Below are 27,108 nucleotides of genomic sequence, written 5' to 3'. Positions count from 1 at the left end.
ATAAATTTTAATTGTTTATATGAAAAACTGTAGAGTACCATTTTGCATGTGCGTGCGAAATCGACGGAAAAACTGGCCTCTGTACATAGGCCCAAATTTCAATGGACGCGTAAATCTATCTATATATATATATATATATATATATATATATATATATATATATCAGTATCGATCGGTCTTCTCGAGTCACTTTACTGACGTACTATGTACATAGTGTCTTTTAATCAGTTTTTATCGGCCGCTGAGGCTTGAAATACTGATATTTCTGTAGATAGAACCGCTGTTTTGTAGATAGTGACTTTCTTTGTCAGTATTTCACCAAAATCGACGTAGATAACCCAATTAAGCGTTAATTATCTCCAAAACTAATTAATATTTTTAATTATGGATTGCACAATTAATTTCTAATTTTTATTACAAATTCAACGGTATAAAAAACTCATTTTTTGTCAAAAATGTAGGTAGTGACTTTCTTTGTCAGTACGGCAGTACTTTGACTCCAAAAAGAAATTTTTTATCCCACATGCACAAAAATGGCGCTTTTAGATAGCTGACGACAGGGAGTAAAGTCACTCATTTGTTCGACCACATGAAAATGGCGTCCATTTTCTCCCATGTGCAAACATAACAGCTGATCCCATGCGTTATTTTTGCCCATGGGAGAAAACGGCCGCCATTTTCATATAAGTCGAACAAGTGACTGACTTTTATTCCCTGTCGTCTGCTATCTGAAATCGCCACTTTTGTGCATTAGGAATAAAAAATATCGTAAGTAACATGGGAATAAAGGCATCCTAATTTGTTTACGATTGATTTTTGTGACACGAGTGGAGGTCTCGGGGCGCACAGTGGGCAAAAATGCTCTTTTTTGTGTCAAAATCAAAGAACTTTTGATAGAAGTGATCAATTTTAATAAATCCAACGGGAAACAAAAGAATAATTTCTACAGAATGCAGGAAAAATATAGAAAAAGTGAAAAAAAAATTCCTAACCTTTTAAAAATCGCGATAAAGTTGAGTTTTTCTATAAAAAATATCATTTTTCGCCTGCACAGCCAAGAAAAACATCAGCAATAACTAAATAATTAATTAAACTTGAAGACTTTGTCATACTGATTAAAACCTGATGTTAACATTGCACATTTAAAATGGCGGATTCAATATGGCGGACAAAATGTAACAAATTTTCGGATTCTCTTGAAACTTGTTTACTTAAGGTTTTTGAGGTCGCCGATTACGAATCTGATATTAGTTTTCAAAAATTGAAAATGGCGAATCCAAAATGGCGGACAAAATATTAAAAATTTGTTCGGCTTTTCTTGAAACTTGCTATCTATAGGTTTTTTGGGTCGCTGATTACGAATATAACATCAGTTTTAAAAAATTCAAAATGGCGAATCCAAAATGGCGGACAAAATTTTTAAAATTTGTTCGGCTTTTCTTGAAACTTGCTATCTATAGTTTAAAAAAAATTCAATTGAATTCTAAATTTCATTTTTGCTAAACTGGATTTGCAATTGTAAATTTTTGAAAACTAATATCAGATTCGTAATCGGCGACCCAAAAAACCTATAGATAGCAAGTTTCAAGAAAATCCGAACATTTTTTTTATATTTTGTCCGCCATATTGGATCCGCCATTTTGAATTTTTGAAAACTGATGTCAGATTCGTAATCGGCGACCCAAAAAACCTATAGATAGCAAGTTTCAAGAAAATCCGAACAAATTTTTAATATTTTGTCCGCCATATTGGATCCGCCATTTTGAATTTTTGAAAACTGACATCAGATTCGTGATCAGCGACCTCAAAAACCTTAAGTAAACAAGTTTCAAGAGAATCCAAAAATTTGTTACATTTTGTCAGCCATATTGAATTCGCCATTTTGAATGTGGAATGTTAACATCAGGTTTTAATCAGTAAGACAAAGTCTTCAAGTTTAATTAATTATTTAGTTATTGCCGATGTTTTTCTTAGCTGTGCAGGCGAAATATGATATTTTTCATAGAAAAACTTAACTTTATCGAGATTTTTAATAGGTTAGGAATTTTTTTTTCACTTTTTCCATATTTTTCCTGTATTCTGTAGGAATTATTCTTTTGTTTCCCGTTCGATTTATTAAAATTGATCACTTCTATCAAAAGTTCTTTGATTTTGACACAAAAAAGAGCATTTTTGCCCACTGTGGGGCGCCTACGGTACCCTCGACCTCCACTCGTGTCACAAAAATCACCGTAAACAAATGGCTGCCTTTATACCCTTGTTGCTTAATATACTATTGCATCAAATTAAAATGAATAAATAATATACACTTAAAATGTGTAATTAATGGAGCCTTTTTTACCTGTCCAAATTATGATTCCGATTAATTTCATTCTCTTACTTTTTCTTTTCTAATTTTAAACTAATATTTATAATATTTTTAATATTTATAATCATTTAATAAATATATTTCATCGTTATTTTTGATTTTGAATTTAATTCCGGCAATGGCCCATACAATTCCCCAACATTTTCAAAAATCATAAAAGTGCACTCTTTGGTAAAACTGAAATTTCTTCTAGGTAAGTGATAATTTTGGGAACTGACTATGATATATGTTAATTTATACCTCCTACTGACACAAAAAATTTAAAAATTGTAAAAAAAAAATTTTGTTTAAAATATTGAGCTAAGAAAAAGTGTGGCCCACAAAACTCCAATATCCCTTACAAATTCTTGCATAAGATCTTGTACAAGAATTTGAAGAAGGGAACAATATATTTCTTTCCTAATAAGAAATGTAACTATTTAATGTAATATTTACATCCCAATAAAAAAAAGTATTTACCACTTTTTAAAAATTATATTCACTACTTTTTTTGAAATCGGCATTTTTATATTCCGGGACAATTTATGATGCCATGTGATCTTAATTTTAATGCTAAAAAAAGACCGTATTCGGCGGACGAAAAAAAGATTGAGTCAAACGTCCCAATGCGGTTTTACACAAATCCGTATTGGCTCATACTTACTCCCAATTCGGAACGGCTCCACTCAATACTTTTTTTACTGGTATTTGGACATTCCAGTGTTCCCTTGCAAAATATATACATATAATAAAAAAATGAATTTCTAAATAATTTAATGTTTTTCCTAGCAACAATAAACTTAAGTAGCATGTCAATCTCACCCAATAATATTCAACAATTTATTGTTTATTTTAATTTTTAGTCACGAAAGGAAGAAGAAAAACCTATAATGAATTATATTTTTCTGCAAATTTGGTAAAATATTTGAATTGACCATCTCTCCCGTATGATATTCCATTGAAAAATTTGGTTTTTTCGAGTGTTATTAGAAGCAGAATTTTTGAAAAAAGAAAAAATAAGTCATTACTTTTTTGAATTACCGTGTGTTTCAATTGTTATAATATATTGATAAAGTTAAATCGTCTATTTAAAAAGACTCAATTGTCAAATAAAGATGATAAATTATTCAAATTATTTGACATAACGTGAATTTTAAAAGGAATGTTACGGTAAATATAATATTTACTTTAGTCGGAGAAGTCAATATTGTTCATGTAATATATAATATAAAAAATTAAAATTTCTCAAGAGTGAAATAAAGACGAAATATTTTCCCTTTTCGTGAATTCTAAAGAAAAGGGAAGAGTATATAGAAGCCTAAGAGATCGTGTTTAGTGAAAGGTATACTCAGCAGTAGTGGTTGTCGTATGAAAAGACAAGACGTCGGCTCGCTACCAAATAATTAATAGCCGTGTCCCTCTATTTTCTATACTACATGGAAAAGAACTGGTTGGATAGAAGTCTCGTTGAAGATATAAAAGAGTAAAAGGTTCTTAAATACAAACGTTTACACAGTTGCACTTTAAAGTAGTTAATAATTGCAAGACTTTAACTAATTAAGGTTTATTATGCAGTTACCGTAAAAAGAAATATTTACCTAGTATAGAAATCAATATTCTTTGCGTATATTTTTGAAAATATCTAGAAGATATATACTAAAAAAAGACTTCACAAATATACAGATTGTAATGTTATTCCTTCGAAAATTAATTAAATTTAAAATTATTTAAATTCTATAAAAAATAAATTATTTTCTCTTTACATATAATTAGAATATAAAAGAAGGTTCAGCGCCATATAGTATTTGAGTTCAAGCGTTCTATCAAAAAAATATTTTTTTCTTATTAGAAAAATGTCGCGTTTTGAGAATAAATGTCTTTTTTCAATATATTTTTATCATTGGAATGAATAATTTATTTAAAGCCCAGAAAGATATGATTAGAAAGTTATAAATGTAGAAAGTATATATAAATTATTAACCTGATATTTATGATTCTGAGATAGTTGATATTACTTAACCTTTTGCGCCACGAAATAAGCATTATTGTCAGTTACTGTCAAATCCGCCCATAAGATCAAAATAATTGAAGTAGCATTACTATTATTATGACAACCAGTAAAATAATCCCGAAGGAAGATTTTTTTCATCAATTTATGGCGTCAATACAATAATTCATTGGACTCTGGAGCGCGATCCAATAAATTGCTTAAGACATCCAATTAGTATTACCACATAGCATCGAAAATTTTCTAAAAGTTGAAATTAACTTGACTGCAACCTTCTCAATCTTTAGTCCCGAAGCCCATGAAATTTTTAATTAATTTTTTAAATGTCCGCATCTTCTCAGTGTTGAGCACAAAAGTTGACTAACGAAAAAATTTTAAGTTTTTAATATTTTAAATGAATTTTTTAACTAAAAGAAAAAGTTTACAACAAATTTTAAAACCTTGGAAATTTTTATTGGAAACCTTTTATTTACACTAATAAAGTAATGTTTCACTCCACAGGAATTTTACATAAAAATTAATTTTTTTATCAAAATAGTCAATGATATTTTTTTAATTAGAAAAAACAAATATAAACCTCCTCAAAAAATGTTCTGTTACATTAATTTACGAACTTTATTAATTGTAAAATTATTCAAAAACATCAATAACTTCTTTTTTAAATAAATATTTAAAAATTATTATTATTTTTCCATAGGAATTAAGATTTTAAAAAATTTCAAATTCAAACCTTTTTGAAATTAAACAACTTTGAAAATATTGTTATAAAACATGAAGATATCGATTGCTCCAAGTCGAAGACTCGGAGTGATCGATTTCTTCATTTTTTCTTAAAGATGTTCAAGAGATAAAATAATTATTTTATATTATAAGATAAGAATATTGTTACTGTAACTTCTTCAAAATTATTTTCATATTCAATTGTTATCTAAAATTTAAAGTAAAATTCATTTTCAAATCAATTTTTATTAGAAAATTCTACAAGAATTCTATATTATTTAAATACAAAAGTAAATTATTTATTGAATAATTGAATATTTCTTAAAATTTAATTTTCATACAGAATTTTATTAACAAATTTTTAAATAATTGAATTTTTTTGACGAATTTTAATAAAATTTTTTAGAATAGTTACATTTTTCAAGGATTTTGATTAAAATGGAAAACGAAGCTTATTGACCAAGAAATTGGTGGTCGTCTGAAGAAAATTGGTTAAATCTCTGATTCTAGTTCAGATGAATTTTGATACAATAATTGAAATTTAGAAAATGTTCAATACATATTTTTAATACTTGAGATATCAATATTGAATAGTCTAAATTCAATAAAATAAAGAAAACGAAAATTTACTGATTTTCTATAACATTTTTAGCATTCGGATTTTTTTTACTTTTTCATTCGTATCTCGTAGGGATTTGAGTCTACAGTAAAATAATGTATAGTAAAATTATAGCCAAATAACCAGGCTTTCCAAAAATACTTTTCGTTTGCAGATACATATTCAAGTTTGTCCGCTAGATCCGAAAAGGTCTTACCTAACTATCCTTGCCCCATCCTCCCCTACAACTATTAAATTCAGTGAATAATTTAGAAATTCACTACAGTATAGTAATGAGAACTGTCAATTCAGATTTCTTATCTTTATTTTCACGCAAGCTGTGCTTAAATTAAGACTGGTCTTAGTTTCATGACTTGCTTAATTTCATCTCGTTCTTAGAATAAGATTTACTTTTTACTGTGTTGATTTAATCGTTTTTGACCAAACAAATTGGAGTTAAACTCTAATCACAGTAACTTTTTTTATCAAAATTGTAACAACTGCACCTAGTCTCCCCTACATATTATATTGAAAATTATAGAATTAATTACAATTAAAGTTGAAAAATTCACTTTTTTTCTAAAAATTTTTTTATTTATTTAGATTTATGTTACTGTATAAGAAAGTTTTATTCTTTCTATTAAGACGAACTGACGAATGAACTTTATTTTATAAATGTTAAATTGATGAAATTTTTGCTGATCGTAAAAAGGAAGCAAAATGTTCATGTAATGAACATCTGGATTTACAACTTGTTTAAAAAGTTCTTTGAGAATTTTCAAATACCTACAATTTTTTAAAATTCAATTTTACAAAATTTCGATTATTCGAAAATTCTTTGATTAAATATATATTAGACATTAAAAACTTCAAATTATTTTAAAAAATAATTAAATTAAACTTTTTCAAAAAAATTAATTCTTTAAAATTTCCAGTTAAAAATATAGAAAATTCAAATTTTCGAATATCTGAATTGGAAACCTTTTTAAAATTATTCAATTATTTAAATACTAATTTTTAAGAATAATTACATTTTTCGAGGAATTCGATTAAAATTTTACTAAAAATAATTAAAATTCTGGAATGAGCTTTATTATTTATGAAAATAATTGAATTCTATGCCAGATTTGGGTTTACTATAAGGTAGACATAAGGTAGACATAAGGTAACAGTTGAAAAAAACTATTTAGAATGTGTTAGATAGCAAAACGAAGTATTGATAATGTAAAATGAATATTTAGAGATTCGATTTAAACAAAAATTGCAATTAATAAAGCTCTAATTAATAAATAATTACTTGAAATTCCTGACAGATTAGATAAACATAAATGTACCCAGGTGGTTAGACTTTAAATAGTAGAAAAAAGTTCATCAAAAAAACTAAAAATGTTAGAAAAAGCTCTTATAATTAATAAATAAACTATTCTATAGTCGATTTATCCATTATATGAATATTTTTTATTTAGATTTTTTTCTAATATACAATGAATAGTTTCCAAGATAATCGGAAAAATGACATTTTACATATTTTTTAATCAAATTCGTGCGTTAAAGCTCTACTTTTAGACATTTTTACTTCTTGTTTAACAAGAAAAAATTTACCTTTCAGGTCCAAGACAGCACGTAAGCTTTCAGCAAGCTTGAGGCAAGCTTGCCGCGCAAGATTGCCAATATTGACGTGCAAGTTTGCAGCAAGCTTGCCACAAGCTTAAAATGTCCCACTCATAGCAAGCTTCATGTGCAAGTTTGCTGCAATATTGCACTGCAAGCTTGCAGCAATATTGCACTAAAGGTTGCCGCAAACTTGATGTAATCTTATATGGAAATTGTTTATTATATAAAATTAATAATTTATTATTAGCAACAAATTTATATTTAATATTTTTAATTTTTATTAAACATTAAAAAATTATATCAACGTTATAATAATAATGTTATTAATTTTCCCAAAGAATTGGAGTTGGGAACTATTATCCATGATCAGTGGATAATAATTAAAAATTGTCAACGTCGTAGCAGACGTTAACTATACCTACACATTATCATTTAAGATAATATGCTGAAAAGTCTGTTCAGCGGACCAATACTTATACTCTGCGCGAGACAAGTCGTGCGCGAGAGAGGTATTGCTCGCCATCTAGCAAGGAGTTAAAGAATTATAAGAGAAACTTCTATTAGTTTTCCAATTCCTTGCTAGATGGCGAGAAATACCTCTCTCGCGCACGACTTGTCTCGCGCAGAGTATAAGTATTGGTCCGCTGAACAGACTTTTCAGCATATTATCTTAAATGATAATGTGTATAGTTAACGTCTGCTACGACGTTGACAATTTTTAATTATTATCCACTGATCATGGATAATAGTTCCCAACTCCAATTCTTTGGGAAAATTAATAACATTATTATTATAACGTTGATATAATTTTTTAATGTTTAATAAAAATTAAAAATATTAAATATAAATTTGTTGCTAATAATAAATTATTAATTTTATATAATAAACAATTTCCATATAAGATTACATCAAGTTTGCGGCAACCTTTAGTGCAATATTGCTGCAAGCTTGCAGTGCAATATTGCAGCAAACTTGCACATGAAGCTTGCTATGAGTGGGACATTTTAAGCTTGTGGCAAGCTTGCTGCAAACTTGCACGTCAATATTGGCAATCTTGCGCGGCAAGCTTGCCTCAAGCTTGCTGAAAGCTTACGTGCTGTCTTGGGTTGTTATTTATAAACATGAACATAGTAACGTGTGAATATTATACACAGTGTAAGTTTGTTAATATCGATGAGTGTTACAAAAAAACACAGTCGAGATTCAGGACGAAAAAAAAACAATTCCGAAGAAAATATAACTAAAAATACAGTTTCCATTTTAAGTTTACGATACAAATAAGAGAGTTTTTTTGAATTTTCTCTTCCATATGTTGTAATATTCATTTAAAAATTTAATATAATAAAATTAGTTTTTAAAATTAAAAGTTCATTTTTTCATTTAACCCTCCTGCGTACCGTGACGAGTATACTCGTCCAAACTAAGTTGTTACCAAATGCGCGAGGACGAGTATACTCGTCCAAATATTTTTTCTCATAACTTTTAAACAAATTAACTTTAACACACGAGACAAAGTGCAACTTACAGTGTAAGGTTCATAGTTAATGATACATACATAAAAAAGTCTCTAATTAAAGTATTTGTTAATAAACAAAGTATTAAATATTTGTTATAAACACTAGAGGATAGGTCACAAAATAAAAGTTGCAAATACATACTTCTTTAAAAAAAATTGTTTGATTTTAATGAAACTTGGTATCTCAAGGGTTCTTGGAGTTGCTGATTAAGAATATGAAGCCAGATTAAAAAAATCCAAAATGCCGGATCCAATATGGCGGATGAGTTTTTAAAAAATTCATCCAAATTTCTTGAAAATTTATAATCGGGGGTTTTTGAGGTCGCTGATTACGAATATAAGGTCAAAATAGAAAAATTCAAAATGGCAGATCCAATATGGCGGATGAAATTTTCAAAAATTTATCCAAATTTCTTGAAAATTTATACTCGGGGGTTTTTGAGGTCGCTGATTACGAATCTAAGGTCAGATTAAAAAAATTAAAAATGGCGGATCCAATATGGTGGATGAATTTTAAAAAAATTGTTTGAATTTAATAAAATTTGGTATCTAGAGGTTTTCGTGGTCGCTGATTACAAATCTGAGGTCAGATTTTCAAAACTCAAAATGGCAATATAAGAATATTTTATAAATTTAAAAATTCTTTAATTGTTTAAACAAATAATTGTTGTTATGTACTAACTTTTTACAAAAATATCTAGAAACATGCAGCTTTTTCTAATTTTGCAATTAACTAAGCTGAGTAATAGTACATTTAGATTTTTCATAAATTTAACGATTCTTTAATTGTTTAAACAAATAATGTTGTTATTTACTAACTTTTTACAAAAACATCTAGAAACATGCAATTTTTTTTCTAATTTTACAATCAACTAAGCTGAGTAATATTACATGAAGATTCTTCATAAATTAAACGATTCTTTAATTGTTTAAACAAATAATGTTGTTATTTACTAACTTTTTACAAAAAACATCTAAAAGCATGCAATTTCTTCTAATTTTGCAATTAACTAAGTTGAATAAAATACCTCCAATTTTGCAATTAACAAACATGAAACTTACAATAATACTGATCTTGTTAACTTTTAAAATTTGGAAAAAGCATGTTTCTAAGTCTTTTGTGCAAGGAGTTAATTAACATCTATAATTATTTATTTAAATATGTGTTAAATTGTTAAATATATAAAACATCATTATGTAGTACTACCCAACTTTGGAAGTCTAAAAAATGCACATTGTTTCATATAACAGAGACGTAGTTTATAAAATAAGACTTGTAAAATACCAACATATCTATAACAAATCTAAAATATTTTTAAAACTGGCGGCCATATTGGCTCTGATCTTCTGTATTTTTTAAATATGATCTCAGCTTCGTAATAAGTGACCTCAAAAAACCCCAGACACCAAGTTTCATTAAAATTTTTTAATAAAACCAAACAATTTTTTAAAAATTTGTCCGCCATATTGGATCCGCCATTTTGAATTTTTCTAATTTGACCTTAAATTCGTAATCAGCGACCTCAAAAAACCCCGATTATAAATTTTCAAGAAATTTGGATGAACTTTTTAAAAACTCATCCGCCATATTGGATCCGCCATTTTGAATTTTTTAAATCTGACCTCAGATTCGTAATCAGCGACCCCAAAACCTCTAGATACCAAGTTTCATTACAATCAAACAATTTTTTAAAAATTCATCCGCCATATTGGATCCGCCATTTTGAATTTTTTAAATCTGACCTCAGATTCGTAATCAGCGACCCCAAAAACCGTTAGGTACCAATTTGTAGAAAAATCCAACAGTGTGAAAAATTTGTGCATTTGGAAACAATTTTATGGGTGAAAATAGGTACGCAGGAGGGTTAAAAATCAGGAGTGTTAGTTTTCTTGCAAAAAAATTTTAAGAGTTTTTTTTCGTAACACCCATCGATATATAATGTAAATGTATAAAAATGTCAGTTTTCTTCGAATATCTCGGAAAGTGTTAATTGTATTAGAAAAAGACCTTAATAAGAAATATTCCTATTTTTATTATCTGTAACTTTTATAAGAAAAGTTTTTTTCTAAAATAGAAATTTTTTAAGCAAATTTGAATTTTCGTTTTTTTAAAATAAAAATCGATGTTCTTAAAAACGGCTCCAGCGATTATTTTAATTTTTGTTGTAAAATTATGTGTTCACACACTCCAGAAACGAAATCAAGAAGAAAATCCCAGATACCAGGACTTTTGGGTAAAATCAGTTTAAAACACACCGTGACCTGTCAAACAAAAGGAACTGATTAGGATAAACGTGCGAAGTTTCAAAATGATGTGTATAAATATATAGTGAACATTGAAAAAAATTGCTTTCTTTGATTTAACAGATATTACTAATAACAATAATACATTAACATAAATCATATCTTTTACATTTAAAAAACGTTTTTTACAATGTGATCAAAAATTAGTAATTTAGCAAAACTTTTTCGATTATTAAAATAAATGAATTTATTTAAATAAATATTATTCAAAGCTAAAAATCAGTATTTTACTTAGAAAAATAAATTTGAATAAAAATCTTTTAAACAATTTCATGTAAAAAATAAATAACCTGCACAATTAATTTTGCTTTAAAATCAATTATTATTATATTTAGTAGAATATAAAAAATAAAAAAACAGAAAATAAATAGAATTAATGCTACAATCAATTATACTAAGAAAGATAAAATAGACAATTTTTTCCCGTTTTTCTAAAATAATTAGAAAATTTACTTTTCAGACAAATTAAAATGAGATTCTAACTCCTCCCACTTTAAAAAAGCAATTTTTTTATTCGTTGGTTCAATAGTACAAAAAGGGAGTGAATATTTTATTTTTAAAAAGTTACATTTAGTCTTAACTCATTAAGAAAAAAGACTTCTGGCCAATAAAAATAAGCTCCTCCTATTTTCAAAGTGCAATTTTTTATTTGTTGGTTAAGTTAAAGAAAATGGAGAAAGTAATTAATATTTGAAAAATAACACATAAATAATCCCAACCCCCTATACAACTGTAAGTTAAATGATTTGTACATGTAACTATATATAATGAAGGAGCAAATCTTAATATTTTTGACCTTGAGTTATATGTATAACTTGAAGTCACTTGTCTAATGAAAGATCTCTGTTTTTCAAAAGGGATGAAGTATTAAATAAGCGTATCCTTTTATTTTTTTAGCACGCGAACAACGTGCGAAAATCAGCGGCCGAATACGTGGCAAGGCGGCAGGCTCGAAAGATCATGACTCGCTCGATAACCTCATCGTTGGCAGTTCCAATGAGCCAGTTGAGCGATGTGGCCTTTCTACCAAACGCGAAGGCCGGTACTTTTTTTGCACGGGACAACGTGTCCAACTTCATCAGTTGGTGCCGCAACAGTCTTGGTATCATTGAATGTCTACTCTTTGAGACTGATGACTTGATAATGCGCAAAAACGAGAGGCACGTGATACTTTGCCTGTTGGAAGTTGCGAGACGTGGGGCCAAATTTGGCATGTTGGCCCCCATGTTAGTGCAAATGGAGCGACAAATCGATCGTGAAATCGCTGCCGAGAACAAAGCTACCAATGGGACCAATAACGATGAAAGTGACGATGATTATGCAGATATGCAGCAGGAAGAGCCGTGTTTAATTTATGGACCACAACCACAAATTGTCACCAATGATTTAAAGAGCCTCGACGAAATGGTGAGTTTCATTCTATATTTTTATACGAAAAAAATATTTTTTTAAATTAAGTAATAAAGTCAGAATATTATATTAAAAAGAATAATTATTTCAATAAATTATCATTTTTAATGAAAATTTTCAAATTTTCTTACAATTGCCATTAACTTTAAAACGAATGAAAATGTAAAAATATTCTCAAGCAAATTAACAATTTTTGCAAATGAAACCACCAAAATTTGAAACTATGGCAAAAATCTTACCAACATATAGCGTGCTAAAAATTACTATATAATGCGTTAAAAATGTTTAGAACTTTTATGATTTAAAATGGCTTATTTGCCAAACTTTTCAGAAATACGTCGTCTATATTTACTACTTTAAATTTTTGAAAGTCTACTGGAATTCTGATAGAATTTTAATTTCATTAGAAATCTGATTAAAGCCCAAAGGAAACTATTATTAAAATTTCGATACAATCCAATAGAAAGTTTTTATGAAATATTTTTAAACAGAATTCTGCACTTCGAGTTTCTGAAACTATATTTTTATAATTGCCTAATTATAGCAAAAATAATTGACTAATTTTCGTTAATCATCTAATCTAATAAAAAGAATTCTGTAAGATTCATTAAACCTTTAATTGACATTTCTTAAAAAAATTTACCTGTATATTAAATAGTGCCAAAAAATAAGAAATGCAAAAGAATTTTAAAGAGAAGAATAAATATTCTTTCTTTAGACAAAGAGGAAAGGCTTTATGAAACCTGCAATTTGAAATTCCTTTTTATTGCGAATAAATAGCATTCTTAGAAGCAAATTACACTAAAGTCCTCAGCACGATTGTATGTGTCTATTCCATCCACACATAGTAAGGATAAATGCAATCGGAAATGTGGGTGTATCAATAATTTATTTATTTTTGCAATGAGACCTACTCTCCCGATACACGGAGATGTTAGAGTTTAGATGTTAAAGTTTAATATTTTTATTCTTTAACATAGGGACAGCTATCTAGATATTAAAAGTAAATATCTGGATGATACTCGGGTAGAAATTGACGACCGGGATGGTACCGGCCCGGTACAAACGGCGGATTATAAGTGCCGGGGCGGTACCGGCATAAGACCGTAATTTTTACCGTCTCGGTACCGGCAAATTTCCGGATGATAACTGCGGCAGGTATCCGGCATACGTACCGGGCCGGTACCGAATAATCCACCGGGGCGGTACTGGCCCGGTTATTGTTTGAAGGCATTTAGTGCCGGTTTATTACCGGCTGCACAACCGGCTAGGTACTGGTCCAGTACCGGCATAAATTTATTCATTCCACCGGCGCAGTACCGGTAAATTGCCGGATGATAACTTCAGTAGGTATCCGGCAACCGTACCGGGCCGGCACTAAAAAACAACCGGTGTGGTACCGGGCTGGTTAAAAAAATTACATTTTAGTCTGATTAATTGTTTAATTATTATTATTATTATCAATGTTATTATTAATTTTAAATTGGAAACAGCAAATATATTAAATGCTGAAACAGAAAAACATAAACAATTATAGAAAAATCTGAAGACTCGAGGAATTAAACTCCGGACCCTGAGGCTGCAAAGTCGACATAACATCCGCTAACCTAAACTTGCATATGGAAAGTAAATACAAAGTGAGCTTATAAAGTCCAACCGACATTCCACCTGGCAGCAGTGCCGGGCCGGCACTAATATTCAACCAGTGAGCTACCGGGCCAGTATTTGTATTTTTTAATTTATTTTAATTCAATTTAAATTATTAAAAATAACTAAATAAATAAAAATAGTAATTATGAATAATAATAACCGTCCTATTCACCGGCTAGATACCGGGCCGGCACAAATAAACAACCTACCCGGTATTAATATAATTGCCGGCATAACTAAATAATTAATTTTCAAATTTTTTTCCCTTTAATTTTTTTTTGCTGGTTTAATACCAGCAAACAACCGGGACGACACCGGGCCAGTACTAATATTTTTGCCGGCAAAACTTCTGTGCCAGTGGAAATTATTAAGTAAATATCTGTGCCGGGCCGGTACACGGGGAAAAGAGAAACGTTGGGTTAATACCGATTTCGGATTGGATGAACAGTTTTTCGGTGCTGTTTCAACGGTTTCAACCGTTTCAACATAGGCGACATCTGTAGTTATGTATGTATGTTGTATTAATGTCACCTCGTAAGTGAGTTTGATTCCGAAAGTAACTGTCAGGAGATGGTGTGTTGATTCATTTTACCATTAGCCGTTGAATTAACGTACTATATCATTTTATACATCAAAATAAATAATATTTAAGAAATAATTATTTAAAACATGAATCACTTGGCAAATCCATTATGAAAGATAATTTCCGCAATCATTAAAAACATTTACGACTATATAAAAATATACGCAGCTGATCAGTCAATTTTCATATACGGCCATAACCTAGCTGATCAGTCACAATTACACACGCGCTGCGCATGCGCAAGCAAACATATTTCTGGTCAAGCAAAATTATCGTGGTATGTTGATTTAACAGGTGGACCTGTGTTAATTAAAGTGACCATACGTCCCGGATTGTGCGGGACTGTCCCGGATTTCCCCCCTTTGTCCCGCAAAGGCTAGCGTCCCGCAAAACGTCCCGCATTTGACATAAAATGTCCTGCATATCCCGGAAAATAGTTAAGAATATCCTACATCTACAGGTTAACACAGTAGCGTATAAGTGTGAGAGAGATAGACTTCGTGATATTTTAAGAAAAATTCAATCGTCAGAAAAATATGTGATTTAATGTTACAAAATAAGCATAACATAAATATGTAAATATCATAAGACGCGCGCTGTTTCAATCCACTCCAATTTACTCCTACAAATTCCCTGTTCCTTTTTTCTTGTGGCAAATGACCTTTTTTTTACTAAATGATATAAATAAGCGAGTGTCCCGCATTGACACTATTTCCATATGGTCACTTTAGTGTTAATTCAATGTCATTGCCGTGAAGTAGGCCCAGTTTGTTAGATCAACGTTTCTCTTTTCCCCGTGTACTAATATATACTTGCCGGCAGAACTCCCGTGCCGGTGAAAAACCTTAAGTAAATTTTGGTTCTTGGTCTGTATCGGGCCGTTACTAACAAAACCAAGTGGTAGTACTGGGCCGGTGCTGGGCCGGTACAAATATTATCACCGGCAAATCTTCTTTGGTGGTATAAAAACAGAACTAAATTATAGTACCGGGCCGGTGCTAACCCAGATATTTTTAATCAACCGGCCCGGAACATATTACCATTACCGGTACAAATCAACATTTACCACCGGGCCGGTACTGGGCCAGTCGTTATTTCATATCCGGCCCGGTACTTTTTTGACGGTACCGGCATAAGTCCGTCTTAACTACCGGGTCGGTACCATGCCGGTCGTTAGTGTTGGCACACCTCCAACTTTTCTGCCTGGGTAAGCGTTAATATCTAGCATATGATTTGAATATTTAGATATTAAAGTTTAATATCTTTGATGTTAAGAGTTAATATATTTTTTCAATATCTACTTTTGAATATCCAGTTTTCTCCGTGTATATTTCTAAAATAGCAATATAATAATATTGGTAGTTCAGGCAGTTCTACAAACGAAGAAAGAAAATTTCCAAACAATATTTTTTGTGTGTTTAGGTTCTAAAAAGTATGTTAAATTCAAATTAATAGTACATACTATAAAAGTTCTATAAAAGAGGCCTGTCAAAAAATTACAAACTGCAAATTTTGCAGCTATTTATAAACAATTCAACCACACTGCAAAAACAAGTGTCTCATTTTGAGACGCTTTGTCCACATATTTGAAACACATAGATGTCTTGTGTCCACATATTTGAAACAGATATGTGTCTCATTTTAAGACGTTACAAAGTGTCTCACACATTTTCCACTTCATTTTGAGACATGATATGTGTTTCGAGTATCCGTCACACAATGAGAAGACGTTTTATGTGTCTTATAAGCATTAAGTCACCTTTAATGTTTTAAAATGAGACACGAGATGAAATTAAATGTTCTCAATATAAGACAGATTTTGTATCTCAATGATTTAAACACTTAAAGCAACTCATTTTAAGACACGAGTGAGATACTAGTTTTTGCAGTGCAGGAGACCATGGTCGTGAAAAACAGATTATGAATAACTCCCAAAATAGTCTATGTTTTTCTATGATTTTCGTTACACGGGGGTTTTTGAAGCCGCTGATTACGAATCCAAAATCAGTTTTTCAAAATTCAAAATGGCGGATCTAATATGGCCGACGAGTTTTCAAAAATCGGGTGAAACGCACATGAAACTCTCGTTACTCGGAGGTTTTCAGGGTCGCTGCTTATGAATCCGAAGTTAGTCTTTCGAAATACAAAATGGCGGATCAAATGTAGCAGAAATGGTTATGTTTATGAATTATAAAATCTATAAACATGTAGTCATTGAATTTCATAAAAATTTGAGATTTTTATTTTATAATTTGTCTGACATATTTAATTTTGGAAAACTGATATCGGATTCGCAATCAGCGACCCTGAAAACCTCCGAGTAACAAGAGATTATTTAGATAACATAAAATATTTTATTTTAAAATGTGTGCTAGAAAACTGAGTATTTGTCTGACAATTGGCAATTTCGATCACAAAGTACACAATTTTTGTTAATTGATATCATAATTAGTTTACCTTTATTAAGCACTGTAAAAAATGGAGAATTAACCTGAATTGAAATTCTTAACAATTTTAACTTTCATTTTCACATTGGGACATGCCAAGAAATTGAGAATTTAGCAATTCAATGCTTATTTTTTGAAACTGGGTTACGTTTTGTTGCATAATAGAAACCATAAAGCTCTACAGTTTTCACTGAAAATAATTTTCTTTTTTTCATAATTAATGTAAAAAGCAACCTTGAACATCACAAATTCCCTCTTCTGTAGAACTGCCCATATGAAGTAGCACTCAACTACTTTTGTTTTTTACATATCCCTCCTTATACTCTAAAAGTTATCAAACTTCAGCGCATAAGTGCGCGAAATTAGCGCAAAGCGTGTGTCGGGAAATTAACTGCATCAAAACACCCGATCAGATATCAGGATTATCCGACGTGCATGCGAGGTATATAGGTATATCTGTAAATATAATGCTGTGAGCTTCATTATTTCGTGATTTTTGTCTTTTTCCCATTACTTCTTGTTTGAAAGCTAATCGAAGGAGGCCTACATAGAGTATAGGCCTGTGAGAAACATGGTAATCAATAACGTCACACGCCACGCGACGCGATGTCGATCTATAGTACACAATAGGATCGAGAGCATGGGTCAAGAGTGTGCTTTGACTTGGCAAAAGACAATGCTCAAGATTTATCGGCGTGGGATAGGCGTGATATCGCCTCCGGCTTATTTTCTCGATCAGTGTGTTCTTATATAGTAGAATCATTTTCTAGAGCACGGTGACTTTACTATTTTTCATTCTATTTTTTCTAAAGAGAAAAAACATACTTCGTGGATTCTATCCACAATATAATTAAGTTGGATGTTAAGTTTTGTCGCAAGCACGACGGTGCCGCTCACGTACAATCAGACTTATCTTCGATGTTATGACTGTCATGAACCAAACGCCTGGAAGAGATACTTTCTTTCACAACGTCCCACTTCCCCTATTCTCCTGTTTATGATAATCGCTTCTAATTTTCTTATAGCCGACAATCGCGATCCATGGTTAATAATATATATACACTTATAATAAGTGAAATTTCACTAAGAATAAGTGAAAAATTCACTTATTTATATAAGTGTATATGCACTTATTGATCGAGCAGACGACTTATAACGTACAATAAGTGAAATTTCACATATTCAGATTTAGAGAGTAGGTATTTGGTCCTTACATATGTTAATGATAAATAGTAATAGTTTAGAAAAATCGAAAAAAAAAATTTTTTAAATTAAATTTAAAATTTAAAAATTTTAATATTTATTGAATTTAGATGTAATTTTTGAATTGGGGGGCATCTATCCGCACTTTACCTTATTCATTGACTCAAAAGCATATACTGTTAATAATTAAAAAATTTTGTTCATATTGATTCAAAAGGAATACCTTCAAATTATTAACATAGTATGCTGTCAATTTGAGAAATATGCTTTTGTTTCAATGAAAGTGATACTATCGAATCATTAGAATCGGTGCTTTCAAAACAACAGCATATACGTTAGACAGCCCGTTATGACACTATTCAATGAATCAAACGCATATGTCATTGATTCAACAGCATTTTTTTCTCCGTACATATATTTCCTTATTTTTGTTAGAAAAGTAACTTATTTAAATTGTTGTAAACAATATTAGTTAACAAATAATTAACTTTGGATCCTCTGCTCTAACTCTTCCAGAAGAAGGGTTACGGGTTTTAGTGGGTTGGGCTGGCAGTAGGTCGCCAGTTTATTAAATCTATTATGGAGCCGTTCAAAAAATACGTAACGCTTTATGGGGCAGGGGGGGTCAAGCTATTTGTTACGGTCAGCAGAAAAAATGGCGCTAATGTATACAACATTGCGTTACATGGGGGAGGGGGGGTCCAAATTTCCGAAAATTAGCGTTACGTATTTTTTGAACGGCCCCTATAATATTTATTTTTTTTTTATATATATTTTTCTTTTGTTTCATTGTACCAACCCCACATAACCTTGCGGAGTGCGGAATCCAAGGTATCTGTAGGCAGATTTCCCAAAATTCCCTAAACAAAAAAAAAAAAATCTTAACATGTTACATTTCTCTTACACCGCTGTTTTTTATCAAAATGAGTTTTACACGGGGATCATTTTGAACTTATGTTTTTTCTGTGAGAGTCAAAATTTCTAACTCTCTAAAAGTTTTCCAAAAACCTCCTTTAAATATTCTTAACACTTCTAAATCCCCTTTTAGATCCAAAAAAAGTTTTTTTTTATGTTTTCCAAAATTAAAAATTTAATTTTTTCCATACACAAGTAATATTTTAGTTGATCTGCAGAAGGTGCAAATATTAGTTTTTGAATGATTTTAATAAATCTATTAGGGTGCATAGAAATTTAAAAATTATAATTTTTATGAAAATTTCAAATCCTCTTTTCAATTTCTAAACATCGGAATATGGATTTTAATGCATATTTTTATCCATATTTTCTGAATGGTTTAAGGGTTGAAAAAATTGAAATTTTGAAAAAATTACTCTTTATGGTTTTCGATATTAAATTAACATTTAGGTTTAAGTGTTTTATATTCATTGAACAGACGCTTCTAAAACGCATCGAATGACCTATTCATAAACTTTAAATGTCCTAAAATAAAGTTATTAAGATTTTAAAAACTAGAAATTTTGAAAAAAATTTCTTTGTGAGACTTGTACGAATTCTTATTAACCCATAGGCACAAAAATGGCGCTTCTATAGATAGCTGACGACCAGTAGTAAAGCCATTCATTTATTCAACCGCATGATAATGGCGGCCAATTTATCCCATGGGCAAAAATAATACATGGTTTCATGTGTTATTTTTGCCCATGGGATAAAATGAACACCATCTTGATACAAATATCGAACAAATTAAGTGCAGATACAAGAGAAAAGTTGGTTAGTCCCGATTCTCATTCAAGGATTTTTTTACAATCCATCCTACCCTATGGAAATTGACGCAATCCCTTAATTACTTGTACGTCGATAGATTTAAAATCTTTGATTTCATCTGAAATCCGGTATACCTACACTCCAAGAAGAGTTGTCGCAATCAGCTTGGCAATAGTCGTCTCGCGTGCCTCTCTCACTGATACTTTTCTTTTTCCCCTTTCATCTGAAATAACGAGCCCTGGACACTTTGCGCACTCAATACTATTTTCCTATCTATCGGCGATATAGGCGAACCGTGCAGCAAAAAGTCTCGAATTCCTGCGTGAGTCGACGCATGCCGGCGTTATCTTAAAATCCTCGTCGGCTCCCTGCCAGTTTGAAAACGCTTCGGGTTAAGGATATTGGCTCGATTAAGAATAGAGACTTGCTTAAAGCATATATATATATATATATATATATATATATATATATTAGGGTGGTTCTTATTTTGGAAAAGTTGGAATTTCTTAGGTCGCCGGCCGGAATTTGAATTAAAATGTGAAAAAAATGAGATACCCAAAAGAACAGCCCATTTGATAAATTTTAACCCGTGCCGCAAAAGGGTTAAAGTTTAAATGGGGTTTAACATGGGTTTGGTGCACTTCTGCAAACTTTGTATTATAACTTTTACATTTTTTAAAAATTTGACTTGGGTCTAAGTATTCCCATAGTTTTTCGTACGCTGAACACGAATATGATGTAAAAAATAACTTTTGACAGCTACCAGTTGTCAAAAAAGCTGTCAAATTTTGAAGATGAGAATTTTCACGACTTTTACATTAATTTCTACGAATAAAAAAGTTTCTTGTGAATATTTCAGTTTATATTTAGCAAATTTATACCCTTTGACAGTTGCCATCTGTCAAATGAGTCGTCAACTTTTATAAAAATCAGTTTTCAAAGAGTTTTAAATGAATTATCAAAAAAAACGGTTCTGTAGGTAAATTTAGTTCATATATAGGTATTTAATATATTTTGGCAGTTGACAGCTGTCAATTTAGTAGTCAACTTCTATTAAATAGGATTTTTAAGACGTTCCCAATTACTTCTTATAAATTTTAAAATTTATAAAAAATTATTTCCTCCTCAAAATAATTTTTAAAAAAATTAAACTTAAAAACATATATGTATTAGACAAATTAATACAAAATATAATTTTTTAATTAATTAATTAAATTATGAAAATCAAATATGTAAATACATATAATAAGTTGTACCCAAGTGGCACGTAATAATTAATATTTTTATACTACATATATTTTAAAGTTTATTTGTCTTTAAAAAATTATTTTTAGAAAAAAATATTCATTTAGCAATTTTCGAAGTTTTTTGTGATAATTGATTTAAAACTCTTTGAAATCTGATTTCTATAAAAGTTGACAACTCATTTGACAGCTGGCAACTGTCAAAGGGTATAAAATTGCTAAATATAAACTGAAATATTCACAAGAAACCTTTTTATTCGTAGAAATTAATGTAAAAGTCGAGAAAATTCTCATCTTCAAAATTTGACAGCTTTTTTGACAACTGGTAGCTGTCAAAAGTTATTTTTGACATCATATTCGTGTTCAGCGTACGAAAAACTATGGGAATACATAGACCCAAGTCAAATTTTTAAAAAATGTAACAGTTATAATACAAAGTTTGCAGAAGTACACCAAACCCATGTTAAACCCCATTTAAACTTTAACCCTTTTGCGGCACGGGATAAAATTTATCAAATGGGCTTTTCTTTTGGGAATCTCATTTTTTTCACATTTTAATTCAAATTCCGGCCGGCGACCTAAGAAATTCCAACTTTTCCAAAATAAGAACCATATATATATATATATATATATATATATATATATATATATATATATATATATATATATATATATATATATATATATATATATATATATATACTAGGGGGGCTCAGCCCCCCTGCGCGCTTCGCGCGCCAACCCCCTATTTTTATTTTAAAATTAAGTTTTAAATTAGGAAATAAGTAATAATATTTATTATCAATATTGGTTTTTAGCCAAATTCAGTGAAATTAGTGTATGTTGAAATTATTTGTTTCATTGAAATTGCTTCCAAGATACACTACGGGAAAGTAACCAGTTTCGTATCTCAAAATCTAAATAAAAATTAATTAGTCATGTCTTATGTAAAGATTATATAAAATTCATAAAAATTCTAAAAAGTGATTCAAAAAATAATACTGAATAATAATAATGTTTTATAATCGATACTAACAGAAGAAGGAATTTACTTATAGAAATTTTGATAAGAAATGATTTTTAAATGATCAGACATTTTTATTTTTCAAAAAATTTTCTGAACAATTTTTTATTGGAAGAAGAAGAATTAATTTACAGAAATTTTGATTAGGAATGATTTTTAATTGATAAAACATTTTTATTTTTTAAAAATTTTCCCGAAAAATTTTTTTCGGGTTAAAATTAACATTGTTTTTGTAAATTTTTGTAAATTTAAATTAAAATTTATTTTAATTTGTAATCTGAAGTGGATTTTAAATAATATGGAAGGTACGAAGAAATCTAATTTAATTTTTGACACTGTTGACATTAATTGTGACATACGATAACGATTCCTTAATGTCCCCCTTAATGTTGAATTTTATCTAAAGGCCTTTTGATGTGTAGGTTAATAAATAAGGCAAATTTGAAATAAATTTTTACCTAATTTACATTTAGGCTCCTTTACCTTGAAAAAAGTAAACTTTCATCTAAATTTTGATCTCTTGAAATGCTTTAATGAGGCCTTTTTTATGTGTAAGTTAATAAATAGGTCAATTTTGACCTACATTTTGATCTAATTTCGGAAGATATAAGTAAATTTGTCGATTTAATAGGCATTCACCTACGTCTGTTACAGCAATAACTTTTGACCTGATTTTGAGGTTATGTTTACCCCTTGACCTACGTCTATGACCTGAGGCCAACTTCAGTGCGATGACCCTTGACTTGAATTTGAGGTTATGTTTACCCCTTGACCTACGTCTATGACCTGAGGCCAACTTCAGAGTCATGACCCTTGACCTGATTTTGAGGTTATGTTTACCCCTTGACCTACGTCTATGACCTGAGACCAACTTCAGAGCCATGACCCTTGACCTGATTTAGAGGTTATGTTTACCTCTGGACCTACGTTTATGACCTGAGGCCAACTTCAGAGCGATGACCCTTCACCTGATTTTGAGGTTATGTTTACCTCTTGACCTACGTCTGTGACCTGAGACCAAATTCAGAGCGATGACCTTTGACCATTTGTGGCCAACTTCAGGGCACTGAATATATATCTTTATATTATAAAAAGTTTTCGCCGCCGGATTCAGTGCCCTGAAGTTGGCCACAAATGGTCAAAGGTCATCGCTCTGAAGTTGGCCTCAGGTCACAGACGTAGGTCAAGAGGTAAACATAACCTCAAAATCAGGTCAAGGTTCATCGCTCTGAAGTTGGTCTCAGGTCATAGACGTAGGTCAAGGGGTAAACATAACCTCAAAATCAAGTCAAGGGTCATATCTCTGAAGTTGGCCTCAGATCACAGACGTAGGTCAAGAGGTAAACATAACCTCAAAATCAGGTCAAGGTTCATCGCTCTGAAGTTGGCCTCAGGTCATAGACGTAGGTCAAGGGGTAAACATAACCTCAAAATCAAGTCAAGGGTCATATCTCTGAAGTTGGCCTCAGGTCATAGACGTAGGTCAAGGAGTAAACATAACCTCAAAATTAGGTCAAGGGTCATATCTCTGAAGTTGGCCTCAGGTCATAGACGTAGGTCAAGGAGTAAACATAACCTCAAAATTAGGTCAAGGGTCATCGCTCTGAAGTTGGCCTTTAGGTCATAGACGTAGGTCAAGAGGTAAACATAACCTCAAAATCAGGTCAAGGGACATCGCATTGAAGTTGGCCTCAAATAGCTATAGTATATTTAACAGAATTTCAGATCACATACGTAGGTCAAGAGGTGAACATAACCTCAAAATCACGTCAAAAGTTATTGCGGGCACAGACGTAGGTCACGAGGTAAACATAACCTAAAAATCAGGTCAAAAGTTATTGCGGCCACAGACATAGGTGGAGAGGCGAACATAACCTTAAACTTAGGTCAAAAAAGGGCCTATGAAATCGACAAATTTCCTTATATCTTCTGGAGTTAGATCAAAATTTAGATCAAAATTGACCTATTTATTAACTTACACATAAAAAAAACCCTCATTAAGGCCTTCCAAGGGATCAAAATTTTGATAAAATTCAACCTTTTTTTTAACTTAAAGGGGGACATTAAGGAGTCGTTATCGTACGTCACAATTAATGTCAACAGTGTCAAAAATTAAATTACATTTCTACGTACCTTCCATATTATTTAAAATCGACTTCATATTATTACAAATTAAAATAAATTCAAATAAATTGTATTTTCAGTTTACAAAAATTTACAAAAATAATATTAATTTTTGTAATATTATTAATTAAATTAATTTTCCTGCTTTATTGTTTATTAAACAATAAAGTTTATTATTTCAACGTTTTTTTCGAAGATATATTACAGGGAAGAAACGAATTTTTTAACTTAAAATCTAAATAAAAAGAAATTAGTCATGTCTTATATTTCGGACTTGATTTCAAATACTACAATCTGAATCTATAATTTTGAGATACAAAATTGGTTACTTCCCCGTAGTGTATCTTGAAAACAAATTGAATAATACAAATAATTTCAACAAACACTAATTTTACTGAATTTGGCTAAAAACCAATATTGATAATAAATATTATTATTTAATTCTTAATTTAAAAATTAATTTTAAAATAAAAATAGGGGGTTGGCGCGCGCAGGGGGCGGACCCCCCTAGTATATATATATATATATATATATGGGCAATTCCACGTGAGATTTAAGTCGACCTCTTAAAATCGGCCAAAAATATTTTTTTTCTATTCTGTATCGAAAAAAACAGATACGTATTTTTTTATTTTTGTTTAATTGTTCAAATTTTCGAGTTATGAATTTTCGCAATTTTGGACTTTTAATTGTAGACCTTATATGTTCAGTAGCTTATAAGTCCGAAAATATTGAGTTTAGGAAAAAGTTGTCAAGGAATGGAAGTTTTACCCAGTGAGAAATTGCCAATAGACTTTAATCGGTCCAATATCGGTCCAATATTGGTTGCCGTGCTGGGCGCCGATTGACTCCCAATATTGGACCAATATGGGCTGATGCTTGGGATGTAACGGGTTCGCCAAGCATCGGTTGTTCATATTGGTCCAATATTGGCCGAATATTAGCAACCAAGAGAAAAAATTTTTTTAAATAAATTTTTTTATTTAAATAATAATAATAAAAAATTAATGTTTATAATTTTTGTTTAATATATTTATTTGTTTAATTATTTATTTTTAATAATTCATGTAAATAATAAATAATTCATTATTTATAAATTATAATTATTTAAAAATGCAGCAGCTATTAGGAAATAGCATTCTGCAAAAAAATTCTATCATTGAAAAATCAATGATAGGCGAGAGATATCTGCGTCATTAAATAGATTCGCAGATGATAGGCAAGAGATATCCGCGTCATTAAACAGATTCGCAGATATACTCTGGTCTCGCGACGAATCTCTCGATACTTATATACACTGGAGTCGCCGTGTCAGTTGCGAGAACGGTTACAGCGTCCCTCTTGCGGCAGAGATAAGAATTGTCACGTAAACTGCTAAATCGCTTTACCGACGGCCTTATTATACCCGCAGTTTACGTGATAATTCTTATCTCTGCCGAAAGAGGGACGCTGGAACCGTTCTCGCAACTGACACGGCGACTCCAGTGTATATAAGTCAAACCATATGGGAAATTGAGACAGGATTTTAGTTAGGAATAGACATGGGGAATTTGAACAGTTCATCTATGCATAAAACCATATCAAATCCCACATGTTTTTCCCAGTCAAATCCTAAACCGAATCCGATGTGAAAAACAGTATCATTTATTTATAATTATTTTCCCAAGTCAATCCCCAAGTGAAAAACAGTATCATTTATTTATAATTATTTTCCCATGTCAAATCCTAAACCAAATCCCATGTGAAAAACATTATCCGCCTTATTGAATATCCCTACATGGGAATCCACTTGGAATTTTACAAGGGATTTCACATAGGATTTTATATGGGAATTGACATAGGATTTCATGCAAGATTTCACCTAGGATTTAATGAGATATTACATAGTATTTTATTAAAGATCCAATGAAGACATTTTCAAAGGATTAAAAATTATTTAATAAAAAATTAAATAATAAATAGTATTAGTGTTACAAGTCATCAAAAAAGTAAAAAAACGATCATTTGAAATACGTCCTCTCTGCTACAGGTTCTCAGCTTTTATATACTTCCAGAATCGTCTCAACAGCGAGAGAAGTCACTTTCGCCACCTAGCGGTGAAAGTATAGGAGCGACAGTAATCTTTAACATTACTAAGGAAACCATGTGGAATACCACGTAGGATTCCATGTGGTTTCCTACGTGGGGATTTACATGGGATTTTACTTAGGAATTTAAGTAGAAATAAATTTCCAAATGAATTCCTAAGTAAAATCCCATGTAAATCCCCACGTAGGAAACCACATGGAATCCTACGTGGTATTCCACATGGTTTCCTTAGTAATGTTAAAGATTACTGTCGCTCCTATACTTTCACCGCTAGGTGGCGAAAGTGACTTCTCTCGCTGTTGAGACGATTCTGGAAGTATATAAAAGCTGAGAACCTGTAGCAGAGAGGACGTATTTCAAATGATCGTTTTTTTACTTTTTTGATGACTTGTAACACTAATACTATTTATTATTTAATTTTTTATTAAATAATTTTTAATCCTTTGAAAATGTCTTCATTGGATCTTTAATAAAATACTATGTAATATCTCATTAAATCCTAG

At 30.6% G+C, this 27,108-nt stretch overlaps 1 protein-coding gene across 1 annotated transcript in view; it reads left to right on the top strand.

Annotated features, from left to right (window-relative positions):
* The window catches only part of LOC122502433 (GAS2-like protein pickled eggs), a 306,098-nt gene that overhangs the window by 159,084 nt on the left and 119,906 nt on the right, over window positions 1-27,108 (top strand). Inside the window, exon 4 of the mRNA XM_043612483.1 lies at window positions 12,005-12,514. Coding sequence (XP_043468418.1) covers window positions 12,005-12,514 — 510 coding nt within the window. The remainder of the gene's footprint in view (window positions 1-12,004; window positions 12,515-27,108) is intronic.

The sequence above is a fragment of the Leptopilina heterotoma genome, unplaced genomic scaffold (assembly GCF_015476425.1).
Source record: "Leptopilina heterotoma isolate Lh14 unplaced genomic scaffold, ASM1547642v1 Lhet_228, whole genome shotgun sequence".
NCBI classification, from domain to species: domain Eukaryota; kingdom Metazoa; phylum Arthropoda; class Insecta; order Hymenoptera; family Figitidae; genus Leptopilina; species Leptopilina heterotoma.
This window is presented reverse-complemented; position numbering and strand designations above follow the sequence as displayed.